The following is a 15218-nucleotide window of genomic DNA, read 5'->3' as shown; positions in this document are numbered from 1 at the left end:
TCTGTAAAAGGATTTTTCAGGATTACCTGATATGAGGATATTTCATTCTATAAATAAACCCTGATGAAATATTTAAAATAACACAGTATTCAAAGCCCGAATAGAATCCCCTCAATACGACTAGGTCCTGGATATAACCTTAAACTATATTCGATGATGAGGCCCCAATTTGCGGCCTTTGTGGAGTGTGGAGCCACCTTTTAATTGCCATTGCTCGCAGGTCCACTCTGACCCGGACTGGTAGTACCTGTTAGGGTCCCAACTATGGGTTAAATAGAAACAGACTTGAAAAAGACAAATATATTCTATTAAAAATTTGTTCTTCCAAATCACTGGATTCGGCATTAAATAACCTGAAAAGGGTTGATATACCGTAAAACAACAACAACCATCAATACGACTATACACTGGTTCAGACTAGGTAAGGCGCACCTTATTGTTGTGATTAATAATATCAACTTGATACTCCTCCAGAATAGATGAATTCTACATTTTGAAACCTATCAAGATCAATTGACCACAAGAAAGATATACTATAACATAGTTAAGTGGGCAATTGGGGAGAGGAAAATTAATGTTCTTCATTATTTTTTTTGCTAACTCAACATTTGAGAGGTAAAGAAAACGGGGTTTGTTTTACAATCCACAGAGGTACGAAAAAGTGTCCAAAAACCAAATATATAATAAATAAATGTTATCAAAAGCAAGATAAGTTACTCTTCTACCTGTCTGGAAGAGTTTTTAGTGATTTTACTCACTTTAAAACGTTTATTCAGTTCAAAAAGCACGTAGTGTTGAGCATTACATGAGAACCAGGAAAATGGCCATAAATTGACGCCTAAATATTTAAGGTTTTGATAGTAACTTGAAAAAAAAAAAATTGTACGAATACTGTTAGAAACCCACATAATATGTCACGGTAACATTTGGTGGGTTTCTATCCATATTTTGTTTTATTTTTAAGTCATTATCAAAACTTTAAATATTAAGGTGTCAACTCGCAGCCATTTTTCTTGTACTCACTTCATGCTCGACACTATATGCTTTTTCAAACTGCATAAACGTTTTAAAGTGAGTAAAATCACTAAAAACTTTTCCAGATAGGTAGAAGAGTAACTTATCTTACCTTTGATAACATTTGTTATACATTTGTTTTTGGCCACTTTTTCGTACCTTTGTGGATTGTAAAACAAACCTAGAATACCTTTTAGTTGAACACACGGATATCTATGTATCTTATATATAAATCAAGTGTCAGCCCCAGGGAGAGGATCCCTTGATTTCTGAGAATCTACTGAAGTAAAATGAAAACAAAGTGATAAAAAAAAACGTGAAAATTCACCTGTAAGAGTTATTCACTCATAAGAAAAATGTAAAGAAGTGACCTGAAGGCTCTTTTTTCATTAGCTACTACACCGTTTAGGAGAGAGTGCCACTCCTTTCCCAGGATTATTCCACTTATCTTGATCCTCACTTTATGCCGTGTATTTAGCAAAGGAGTATTGAGTACCATTTTTGTAGTCTTAGGAATATATAAAGTGAGGATTGAACCCTAAACTCTGGTCCATTAGCTAACACTCTAACCATTATGCCAAATGCATCAATAAAGACAATTCTAGGAGCAGAGAATAATTCATTTGTTCATAAGATGGCAAAAGGGACTTGAATGAAACAGGAGTTATATCATTGATCGAGTATATCACTTTCTGTTTAAACACAAACCGTTTAGTCAACCAAAGATATAAAATATATTAAAGCTTTATATTGTGATGTTATATTTTAAGTCAGTGATTCCTGGATGACTCCAGGTATCTCATGGTATACTTATATATACTAGCAAGCAGCCTGGCATTGCCTGATCGTAAAATCCGCATAAATATTATATTTTAATTAATGTAGAATTCTCATTTATTATAAACACAAATACTGTAGGTATTAAACGTAATGTTAAATTCCTTTTAAAAAAAAAAACAAAAAACAAAAGAAACTTAGACGTGCATGCAAGTATTGTTTTTTTTTCTAAACAGTTCACTTCTTGTAAAAAAAAAAAAAAAAATACTTCAGCTGAGATCAAAACCTAAAGTCATTGAGTCAAGTATGATAACTATTAGACTAGCATGACACAATCTTTTAAAAGTATTTTCAAGCCTATTCTTAACATAAAGAAGCTGTCATATGAACGATTCATGCATGCGTATTCGTGAAACAGTTGACAAACAGATAAAAATCTGATGACCCCCCCCACCACCACCACATACCGATTTTTTAATTTTGGCCACTTAGCAGCCCTTTTTTCCAGATGAAAATCGATTAAAAAGTTTTCCACGTGTCTGAATATCTTATATACCAAATTTCAAGCCTGTAGATCAAAAATTCCTGAAGTCTATAGGTTGAAGTGTCCACACACACACGCACATTCGTTCTTGCTTTATTTATATATATATATATATATATATATATATATATATATTGTTTTATTTTTATTTCGTGAACATTGGTATTTTCTAGTGGAATACAATACATATATTTTAATATCAATCAGGTAATAAAAAGGACGGTCGTATAACTCGACGCTGGCAAAAAAGGCAGGAAATTGCCAATCGTGCAGCCGAAGAAGAACTTGCTGAAATCATCCTGGAACAACAAATGCTGATACAGCGCAACATTCCGATGAAGAAACCCACATCTGCAAGTGGCACAGGACCAGCAACAACAACACCGACAACTTCATCAACAAAACCACCCCTTAACACGGGAGCGACACCTGGCCTTCTGTCTGTTAATCCCAGCAAAACATCGGCTCCTGTTACAAATCCGGGCAAGAAATCCAAGCAGCCATTTGCACTTGATATACGAGCTATGATAGATGCCCTCGAGGTAAGCCATTTCTTTCTAACATTTTTTTACATGTGAGTAGCCATTTATCAAGGCCCAAATGCTACTTGAGGATAAGGATTAATGAGTGCATAATAGTCAACAACAGCATATTAGTTAGTGGTGGAAATAGGGTAGAAATGGATTACTTGGTTGGGGGTGCAGCTTAATAAGAACTTGTTTACATTGGACTTGAAGACAACCATATTGTAGTCAGTTGGAAAGCAGGCCAGCAGAACACAGTTCCACAGGCGAGCAGTTCTAGGAAAGTTTTGTTCATGGAATTTGCATTTAGATTTAGGCACATATAGAGAGTGAGGGAAATTGTTGATAGTGGTTGTAGCTAGACGTGTGTTTTTTTGTGAAAGTTTGGCTTATGCCTCCAACTTCTGTACACACTTTTTATTGAACAGAAAAAATAGTTGTCAAAATTGTCTAAGTTAATCTATATATCAGCAAAGTTCTACTAAAATCACTAGAGCCTGTTATGAATGCTTTTTTTTTTTTTTTTTTACATGACTAGGTGCTTCTATATCATACAAACGAAAATGCTATTGAATTTCAGGTGAAACAAATGGTGCGTAATTGTCAGGTCTCAAATAGTAATATATATCCAAAAATTATGAAAACCAATAAGATAGAAAAATAATTATTAATGAAAAAAGAAATTTCTGAAAGGAAGCAAAACCACTACTATATTATGCTTACTAAAAAAGAAATAAATTGACAGGAGAGATAATTAAGTTCTGTTGTTTATGTCACGTGACAATGTTGGACAAAATTTATTCCCTGTATAAACTTTATCAAAAATAGTTTTTCATTAATAATTAATTTTCTTACCTTATTGTTTTCCGTAATTTTTGGATATGTTACTATTTGCGACTTGACAATTACATTTGTATCATTTGTGTTTCTCAAGTTTTGTTTGTATATATGACTATTTAGCTAGGTTTTATTTCTCTCCATGTTATCGTTTTTTTTCTTTCTTTTTTTTTGTCTTCCTCACTCGAACTTGCCTTCCCTTATCTTTCTTGTGACAGTTTTCTCTGAAAATGTTAATTTTGCTGTGAAGGCAAACGATTCATGAAGGAGTAAGATGACTTTTGTTTAACCAAAGAATGACTTCCTGTCTCTTTCCATTCACATGCATACTTGGTATCTTTCTCTTTTTAATACACTAAAGGACAAATTTCCATTAAAATCGCTAAAATACTTTTCTTTGTTTATTTTATTTTTTTTTTTTTTAAGAGGAAGGAAAAGCTGATTTCTGCCAAATCGTTAAAGCCTTACCTCTTTATTTTTTTCATCTCTATTTAACTGGGTTTTCTTTCTCTTTCTTTCTGTCTCACTTTATCTTTCTTTTTCCCTGCTATTTTCTCTCCTTCTTCTTTACTCCAACTTGCCTTGCCTTCCTTTTCTCTCTGAACAGTTATCTCTGAAAACTGAAAATGTTACGTTTGCCATAAAATCTAAGTCTTTAAACGATTCATGAAGAAGGTAGGGGAGTTAGATGACTTTAGTTTCACCAAAGAATGACTTCCTGTCTCTTGCCCCCTCCCTCCCACCACCACCACATGCACACTTAGTGTTTTCCTCTTAATTTTGAGTTAGTTGAAACTGATTGTACTTATTTAGAAAAAAGTTAATTTTAAAACTAAAATTAATTCATTTATGCTTAATTAAGGTCCCATTGAAACAAACTCTCTGAATCATCGTGTTATTTTTGATTGATTGTAAGCAAACACAACACCTACTTCTAGCGCAGCTTTCTCATTGACAATTGTTCATGTGAAATAGTAAATCTTCTGCTATCTTACCCAATTTCAATTTACAATCAGCCAAAATAAGTTCATGGACATTCTTTAATGTTTACCGGAACCATTACCAAATTTGTGTAACCTGAGACTTCAGCATAACTTGCACCTGTACGACTGTGTTTAAAGTCAGTATACTCTCTCTTAATTGTTTCTGATGAAACAGAGTCCAAATAACACTTGTCACGCCATTACTTTGTTTGTTTTTGATTTTTTTTTTTTTTTTTTAAAGCAATTATTTATCTACACAGAAAATTGAGATTTTTCATTATTTTGAAAATTTGCAAGAGTAACTGTAATTTGTAAACTAATAATCCACTGTAATAATAAAAATTTAATACATTAAAAAAAAAAATCATATGGATTTTTTTTTTTTTTTTTTTTAGTGGTGCCATTTATATGTCAAGCGCAAGACTTATTGAATGATGTGTTACTTAAATTTATATAAATAAAGATAGAAATTAATTTTAAAAAATACCCTTAATGACTGGAGAAATTTCATAAACTGTATTTAAAGTTGTGGAAACTTTAAGAAGCCCAACATATATAGGTGTAGGTTAGTAAAATATATTGGTACTTGTACAGTTTAATCAAGACATTAAAAAATGAAAATATCGAAAAAAAAAAGTTATATTGTACGTATCTGTTATGAAATGAAGATCTCTGGGGAAAAAAATTTCGCTTAATTTGATCGAGTAGTTTTTTTTTTTTTTTTTTTTTTTTTTTTTTTTACAGCAGAAAAACACGTTTTTATGAGCGCGTTGAAGGCAGATATGTTGGATTTGTTTTAAATTTTTGTTTGAATTTTAGAAACGACACGGAAGATAACTCCATGTAAAGCGCCGACACCCCCCCCTCCCCATCTTTAATAACTAGCTTTTCTTCCTAAAAATTGAACCTTTTGCTCGGTATTGTAACAAATTGTTTTTGTTTTTTTCGCTGTAAAATAAAACTACTTGATGAAATTAAGTGAAATTGTTTTCGGAGAACTTCATTCCATAACAGATACGTACAATTTAAACTGTTTCCGATAATTTCATTTTTTAATGTCTTGACTAAACTGTACAAGTACCAATATATTAAATATAAAAATTATAAAATTTTATTGTTTTGTGTTAACAACTAGTTATGTAATGTGATGGGTAGTGAGAGAGAATCTTCTAACATATAAAGTTATCTTGTCGGATTTTCAAAGTCGGACCCAAATAGTAATCCAGTTAACATATCAATAGTTGATTATTTTTTTCTTTTTCCGTTATGGTATTTGTGTGAATATATTTTATGTCACTTTGTTTTTTTATGAAAATACTTCTTTTAGATAAGAATACTTTTAGAATGGAAACATTTTTCCTTGGTCACTGAAGCAGAATAAAGGGAACTTATGTGTACTTAAATCAAGTTCTTTCGCTAGTGTTTTTTTTTAGGTTTTGTGAAAAAGTATGCTTTTGAGATTATTTTTCTACTCATGTATGCCAATCCTTTTTCAAATATGTTTGTTTAAATATAACAGCAGAGCATATCTAAATGAACTACAATTTTGCTATATTCCAAAGTTTAAGGTTTTATTCATATTACCAATCTTTTTTTTTTTTTTTTTCAAAATAATAAACTTTGAGGCAGATTTGTTTTGTTCATGAAGAACAATCAATATTTTTATGACAATCTTGAATATTTCCTTATATATAAAATGCAAGGTGTTTTCAATGAGTTTCCAGACTTTTTTCGTATGGGCACTTTTATTGATAGTACATACATGAAACTCTCGTCCCATTCAAAGTAATCTCCTCCATCCGCAATGCACTTGTTGTACCATTCCAACAACTTCTGGAAGTTCTCTTGTGTAAGCATGTCAATGACCCTCGTCACAGCCTCTTTCATCTCTTCAATTGTCTTATGACAGCCTTTAAGGTTTTCCTTGAGCATAAGGAATAAGCAAAAGTCACAGGAAGTAAGGTCTGGATTATAGGTGAGGAACTGTCTTGATGCCCATCTTGGTCAAATAGTCTGTAAGCTTCTCTGAGCACTCTTGGGACAAACTTTGTGCAAATCTTATGCATCTTCAGTTCCTTGTGAATAATTGTATGTACAGTTACCACACCAACCTTAAACTGCACTTATTGTCTTTATAGACGCACAATGATCCTTATCCGTGAAATTCTTAATTTGACTGATCAACTCTTGTGTTCTTACTTCCTTACTCTTCCCACACCTCACAGACTCCCTGCCATCCTGGTCCTGGATATGACCTTAAACTATATCCAATGGTGAGGCCCCAGCTTGCGGGTTTTGGGGAGTGTGGAGCCATCCTTTAATTGCCATTGCTCCCAGGTCCACTCTGACACGGAGTGGTAGTACCTGTTAGGGTCCCAACTATGGGTTAAATAGAAACTGACTTGAAAAAAAACAAAAAACAAATATATTCTATTAAAAAATTTTTCTTCAAAATCACTGAATTTGGCATTAAATAACCTGAAAAGGGTTCATATGCTGTAAAACAAAAACAACCAACTAACCAACTCTGCCATCCTTGACTTTCTAATGTCATTCAAAAACTGATGCTTGATTCATGCAAGGTAGTCCAAAAAGAGTCTAAACCATTCCATACGTTTCTGTGCCATTTTTTCCAAGTTTAAAACAGAAATTTATTGCATATCATTCTTCTAAAGTGTCCTTGTGTCCAGATTGCATTTTTTAAATTCACCAGCTGTGACAATTAGGCTTTAGTAGGGTGTATTCAAATTCCTGCTATAATTGTTCATTTGAACCTGAAATCATAAAAATTGGCCAGTCATCTCATAAGATGTATAACAATAACATATTGAATTTTCAAGAGTCTATAACAATTTTAAATGCCTCAACAAAAAAGTCTCAAAATTTATTTAAGGCACCTTGTATAGCGATATTCCATTAACTTAAATGCAGAATGCATCCATAATTATGATTTTATTTATTTATTTTTTTTATTTATAATTATTTTACTTACAGGTAAATGCTTATATTTTTTCTATGATTATCTTGTACATGTTTCGTTGTGAAAATATAATCAGAGACAAAGAGATATCATTAAAAATTGCTACAAATAAGACAAAATAAAAATAAAAAATACCTAAGTTAAGGAGGATTAAAATTTAGAAACTTGAAAATACTTACTAAAAGATGATATCGTTAAAAAAGATCCCGCTTTCCCCCCAAAAAATATACCCAATCTAATGTAAGTTCTTACGAAGATATTTTGACATTTAAGAGTATTTTGACTTTATAGTAGTGCAAGAAACAGACCCATTTTTTGCATTTATTTATGTATATATTTATATATATATAAACTAGATTACCCGTGATCCGTTGGGTCAGTATGTTATATTAGCTATGGAATTCATGTATGAGCGTGACACTTGTGACGTAAAGAAAATAGGGTTTTTTTTGTCATAACAGAAACATTTTTATGAAAGTATGTTAAAATAAAAAATCACAGACGGATCACACATGAAAAAAAAAAACTCCCTATTCGTGTAAAGTTATCTATTTTTCCGAATAATTGCTCAAAACTCGAAAATTAAACATTTTCCTACAAATCGAACGCTGACGAAAGTCATTTAGCAGCAAAAACCACACATGAACCTACCGATGAGAAATATAAGAATGAAAACCTCATATTGGAATCCTTCAACCAAGTTATAGAAACTTAAAATCTAAAAAAAAAAAAATGATTTATAGAACCTGAAGCAAAAAAATAAAACCTAAATAAATAAAATAAAATAAAACTAATATTGAAACAGATTAGTAAATGTGTCAACAAATTCACCATTCTCACGCAACTATTTTGTATCTAGAAATGTAAACAAAAAATAAAAAAAGGAAGGAAAAGGGATGGATAGAGAGTAGTAGTAGTCTTGGCTTTACTACAATTGTTCTTATGTTTGTCAACGGGTTAAAGTTGTTTAGTTGTAAAAAAAAATAGCAACAGTATAGTTGTAATAAAGAATAGTTGCAAAACACCCCTACTCTTCCCATGTTAAATAATAATTTTGAAATATTAATATTTCAGTGCGCCGGTCAAAATCTGCAAAAGAAGCGATTTGTGTTTATTTGTTTACATTGTTATGGGTTAATGTTTATGCGCGCATGTGCAACCGGGTGTCGTAAACCAGAAAGTGGGTTACATCACTTGTTACAATGTCATTTGAGTTTTATAATTATATAGATTTTTTGCGAAGTGGGGGAACAAGGTGGGGAAGAGGAGTAGCAGCTGCCATAAATAAAATTACCCCTTCCCTCTAAAAAATTCATATCTTTATGTGGACGGGCCTCTCCGATGGTGAATCTACTCCCCTCCAAAAAAAATTTATGATAATTTAAAATTAGACCAGCCGGGCCAAAACACATAAGCAAGATGGCAGCCATCTTCGTTGGAACTTTAAAGCCGTAAAGAAATATTTGAGATGAAATAAAAAACATTTAAAATTACTTAAGAACACAAAAAAATGATGCAGGTTGAAAAGTAACCGTTATTGGCTATGGTATCATTTGTTTGTTGTATATTTGATTTTTTTTTTTTTTACCACTTTTTCAAATTGCTGTGAATTGTAAAACAAACCTAAAATTTTCTTTTGAAAACTTTTGCAGAAGACTTTCGAAAACGAAGGTCTTGAAAATAGACATTGAAAATCTGTACGAACTATGTATTAGATTTGATAATATTAACCGATTCCATTATCATGATGTTTCTGAATTTTTACGATGAGGATTGATTATTCGTATTATTTGAATTCATTGGACTTCTGTTCTCATCTTGAGTGTGATTTTTCACAATGTTTCGGTCAATATAACTGACCTTCTTTAGGTGTATCTTGTCAAACTTGGGAATTTGGATGGAATTTCAAGCCAAACCCTTTATTTACTTCAAAGGGTAGCATGCTCTTGTTCTGTCAGCCATGACTGGATAGAGGTCCTAAGTCGCAATCATATTTTTCGGTCGCCCACACTGAGGATTGAACCTTCAAGAGAATATCACTTTTTACAATTGATTTTTTTTTCAAGTACTCTAACCATTGCGCCACGGGTCCTTGCAGACAATTCTCATATGAATTTTAGGAGCCTTAAACCTATTTTTTTATTTTAGTTGTTAATATCATAATTTTATTACTAATTATTACTATATATTAACATATATATGTATATATATTAATGTTTTTACTTATTACTTGTATATATCATCTATTGTTTATAATTAATGGTTCCCATATCATTAAATTCCATTGAAATCCCCGAGTTCGACGGAAACATTTCCGAGTTTGACAAGATACACCTGAAGAAGGTCAGAGGTTATATCAACGAAGCGTGAAAATCACACTCATGATGAAAACAGTAGTCCGATGAATCCAAGTGATCCGGATATCCATTATCATGTTGTCGCATGGACAGTATTGAAGCTTTCAGATATGTTTTAAAAGAATATGAACTTATCAAAAGTTATTCTGATGTAATACAAAATAGTAAAGTGAAAACAAGACAAACATAAGTCTGTCATGAGATTGTGTAATTCAAACATAAGTCTGTCATGAAATTGTGTAATTCTGCCTGAAAATATAACGATTGATTACTTCTCCATATCCATGTTTGCATGCTGTTTACTGTCATCAAAGAACATCAGATTCATACATAAACTTTGGAAATATAGGGAGTTCAAATCCCATCAAAATTGTAACCATGGCAAAACTTATAAGATGCAGGGCTTCATTAGCTACAATATGGGCTAAGTAGTGAATATCTATGATGAACGGAACCAAAATTGTGATTTTTGTCATATTTGACCTTGACCTTTAACTTAGATATGCTAAAATTAAACCAGTTCTTAGACCATAACAGATATTTTGAGCAAGTTTGGTGAAAATTAGTCAAGTGATATGGACATTACGCTGTACATAAACAATGACAAACTCGACAGAAAACATGAACTAAATAGGATTGTGTATTTTCTTTGCCATTTGTATAGTACTTTTTTACCAAGTTACCATTGGAAGCATAAATAAAAGATTTTGTTGTATAAAGCCGTCGATCTTAACCTAATTTCCATCTGGAATCTCATAGCTTTCTATAAGCTGATGTTGCTTTATCTAATCTGCTTATTTGAAAAGAGCTGCCAACTATCTTTCACACGACGGATATGTTTTTTATTCAAATCAAGATAAAGCATGTCTGCTTCATACACTGATATGTGAAAAAAAAAAAAATGACACAGAAATGTTGTGATGACAATATGATAAAAACTTCAGTGTTTTTATTTTTAAGACATCAGAAATGATAATTTATATATAAAAATTTCATTACATAATTCTATGCTTTTTATATGATTTTATAGTATTAAATTAATTAAAATAAAGACCAGAAAAGTGCATTTTTTTTTTTTTATATATAAACATTTATGTACTAAAATTCTGATTTCCTTATCATAACATATTCTTTATTAGGAAAATTCAGACAATATTTTATTTTATTTTTTTTATTATTTTATTTATTTATTTTTTTTTTTGTGTCCTAATAGTGGTAAAACTTGGCATGTCCCCAAAGGTTAAAAATTGCGGTTTAAATGTCCAACAGTGTTAAGCATTGGTCATACGTATGGGTAAAAATAATAGGAAATTCACTGTTAAAGTCGGGATATTCAGAACTTAAAATTTAACGATTGCAAAAATCAGACAAGTGCATTTTTTTTTTTTTTTTTTTTTTTGAAACATTTAATCATTAATTCCTAATTTTCAAGTTGTGACAGATTTTTTATCAGGAAAGTGAGCATACATGGGTAAAGAATTTTTTTCTCTCCCGCACTTTTGATGGAGAGTACATAGTTACCAATTCAAGATTGTTTATAGGCCTATTTTTCATAAATGCATTTATGTTAAAGAATTTCAGATCAACGTGATACCTTAGGTTTCAATCTAGGAGCACAAACTCAAATGAAAAAAATCCCAAGTTTTCTTGAGTTTCATTTATAAACCACTCATTGGCTTTCTTCAGCAATATTTGATCAATGGAGAGATAGATGATCTTCCGGGAAAAATTTGTTTAAAAAATATTTATTCACTTTTCCACTTTTTTTTTTTGCTTAACACACACCTCCAAACACCCGGGCAACACCGGGCACCCAGGCTAGTATAATATAATTTAAAAGAAAACAAATGAGCGAATAATTCCAAATTGTTCTTGCTTTTTAGGCAGGCATAACAATTGTGTATATATATATATATATATATATATATATATATATTTTTTTTTTTTTTTACATAGGGGTCACCACTTATCAAGGCCCGAAGGCCACTCAGGGATAAGGGTTATTGCGTGTACAGTAATCAATGAGATAGTATTGTAGTAATCATTAGTATTGGGGGTTTTGATAGAGTGTCTTACTTAAGGGGGCAGTTTGTCAGGAGTTTGTTTATGTTGGACTTGAAGACCTTCAAGTTGTAGTCAAGGTGGGAAACAGGCAAGTGGCAGAGAGTTCCACTGGTATGTAGTTCTAAGAAAGAAGCTTTGCTCGTGGAATCTACGTTAGATTTAGGCACAGATAAAGAGTGGGGAAAATTATTGACAGTAGTTTCAGCCAGACGGGTGTTTCCCGTGAAAGATTGGCGAAGGGGGGCGAGGGATTGGAGCTCAGACGAGCACCTGCCATAGAAATAATGATAAAACAAAGACAGGCTCGCAACGTCTCTTCTGTGGGAGAGAGGTTGCAGGAAAGAGAAAAGGGCATCCCCCCACTAAACCACGAAGTCTATTTTGTACTCTGTCAAGGCAGGATAGGTTGTTTTTAGCAGCTCTTGCCCAGATGTGTGAGCAGTACTCCATCCTTGGATGTACTTGGCTTTTATACAGATAGAGAATTGCATTAGTAGTGAGATATCTTCTGGAGCGGTAGAAGGATCCCACCATTTTCCCAGCGTCCCTGGCAACAGATTTGATGTACGTGTTCCATTTCAGATCAGGAGTAAAGGTCAAAACATGGGGATTCTCCTAGACGAGAGCCATCCATTTCAATTGATGCCAGATGGGGATCAGAGCATTGATGATGTAAGAATAGGAGTTTGGTTTTAGATGCATTAAAGGTAACCAGCCACCCCTTCCCCCACTGAACCATGCGCTCGACTTCAGAGGAGAGAGAATCAGAGAGAACTTTGTCATTTACAGCCTTTGATGTGTTGCCGTAGATGGTCGTGTCATCAACATAGATGTCAACGAATGATTTAAGTATGTGTTTAGGGAGATCATTGATGTAGATCAGGAAGAGAGTTGGGCCCAGGATGGACCCTTGAGGGACTCCAGCATTAATACTACAGGCCTCTGATTTTTGTCCATCGACCACTACTCTTATGAGCCTATCAGAGAGAAATGATTTAATGATAGAGAAAACATTTCCAGTTATACCGTAGCTGAAAATCTTGTGAAGTAGGCCTTTATGCCATACCTTGTCGAAGGTCTTTGATATCTCAAGAGCAATTGCCCTAGAAAGGAAGCCTTTGTCAAGAGATTCACTAATCCTATGAGATATAACCGTTAGCACATCTGCGGTAGATCTTGCAGAATGGAAACCATATTGTGTGTCACTAAGAAGGTTATTTATTCTGAAGTGGTTGACTATTTCTCTATTTAATATGGATTCCAACAACTTACTCATGACACACAGGAGACGTATTGGTTTGTACAGAGAGGGAGATGACTTATCACCTGAATTCTTAAATACAGGGCATACTGATGAGGTTTTCCAGGGTGTTGGAAAGCACTTCTCCTTAAGGCAACGCTTAAACAGTTTTGTAAGTATGGGGGCAAGTTCCAATTTGTTTGATTTTTAAGGTGTAACATTGAATATTTACTGCAGAAAATATGAAAAAATAAATTGTACTTTGAAACCTAGGGTACGATGTTGATCTGAGCTTCTGTAATATTATAAATATTACGCTCTTATCATTAAATATTGAGCATTTTTATGTTAGTTGAAGCCAAGAATCAACATATTAATAGGATAGCACGTGTGTTATTTATTTATTGTGTGTCACGCTTACATCCGAGTGACTCGTTTAATTGTTATGGACTTTCATTTCTTGTAATAAATAATTTTACAAATAATTTTTCACAAGTTTGGGTTTCAGTTTCAATTATAGTTAATGCACTCGTCATTTACGTTTTTATAAATAATTTTATCAAGAATTCTTCATAAGTTTTGGTTTCGGTTTTGATTATAGCTGAAGGAACTCCAGTTATATATATATATATATATATATATATATATATATATACACACACACACATTTTTTTTTCATAGGTTTTAGTTTGTTTGGATTCAAGCTGATGCACTCAAGTCAAATGGATATATTTATTTTTGAAATCACGACTTTATAATATGATATCTTAACTAAGAAAAATAAGAACATATATAGTAAACATATCTATATACAAATTTGTAATAAAGCTCTTGGAAACATTAAAAATTTAAATGCGTTGAATAAACAGACAAAACTGTTTTTGGAACACATTAAAATGCAAAAATTTTATTAAAAGAAGAAAAAAAAAATCATTCAAATTTTATTTTCCTTTTTTTTTTTCTTTTTTTAAATTGAATTCCGAATCCTATTAGATCCATCATCAAAGAACAAAAGAATTCTTTTGCTTGCTTGTTTGTTTTTGTTTTTTGTTTTTGTTTTTTTTTTTGTTTTTTTGTTTTTGCAAGTAAAATCTGTTTCCTTTGTGTTGTTATATCAAAGGTGTACTGTTGTTGTTAAACGCACAAGGTGTCACAGATCTATTCTGTACGAGTTTCTCGCTAAAGAAAGCTCACACAGAAGAGTTCCATGACAGGTGACAAGAGTTATTTTTATTTTTTTGTTATAAAGGACAAAATAAGATGATTAGAAATTTGACTTTTGATTTACTTTCGGTAGCCTCATAACTCTTGCTTTCCTTATTTCATCCTTTAGTTCTCATATTCCATAAGTAAGGTTTCTGACAAAAGGGAAGAATTGTTTCCCAAGTTGAAATCTGTCCATATAACCTTTATCATTGGTTGATTTTTTACCCTGAAGTCATATTTTGTTTAGCTCCTTATATCATGCCTTGTCTGAAGCAATTTTCATTAAAATAACAAAATAAAAAGAAAGGTTGAGTTTTACAAAAAGTATGTAAGCTAATATATTTGCGTGTTATCATTTAAATGGATTTATTTTTCCTTTTTGTTAATCTCTTCATAAATAATTTATTTTCCAGAAACGCCAGGAAGAACCAGCAAAGAAGGAAGTTCCCAAAGAAAAAGTGAGTCTTTTGTCTTCTGACCAATTTGCCAAAACAAGTAGTAAAAATGTTAATTGATATCTGAGTTTTATGCAGGTAGCGAATTAAATTTAACAGAAAGTTAGTTTGTTTGAAGTATTGTTGGTAAATAGATACGGAGGAGTATAAGAAGGCTATAGCAATGCAGTGAATCGTTTGTTGTATTGGTGTGATGTATGAACAACAACAAATAAGACCTTCTTTCATTGGTCCATT

General features: G+C 32.2%; 1 protein-coding gene across 1 annotated transcript in view; it reads left to right on the top strand.

Annotated features, from left to right (window-relative positions):
* The window catches only part of LOC145245907 (uncharacterized), a 141867-nt gene that overhangs the window by 101846 nt on the left and 24803 nt on the right, over positions 1 to 15218 (top strand). Inside the window, exons 8-9 of the mRNA XM_080107647.1 lie at positions 2543 to 2877; positions 14940 to 14984. Of these exons, the coding sequence (XP_079963773.1) occupies positions 2543 to 2877; positions 14940 to 14984 (380 nt within the window). The remainder of the gene's footprint in view (positions 1 to 2542; positions 2878 to 14939; positions 14985 to 15218) is intronic.

This window comes from Euprymna scolopes, chromosome 23 (genome assembly GCF_053919585.1).
Source record: "Euprymna scolopes isolate OS-2025 chromosome 23, ASM5391958v1, whole genome shotgun sequence".
Lineage (NCBI taxonomy): Eukaryota > Metazoa > Mollusca > Cephalopoda > Sepiida > Sepiolidae > Euprymna > Euprymna scolopes.
Note: the sequence above shows the minus strand (reverse complement) of the source record. Positions and strands in the feature narration are given on the sequence as shown.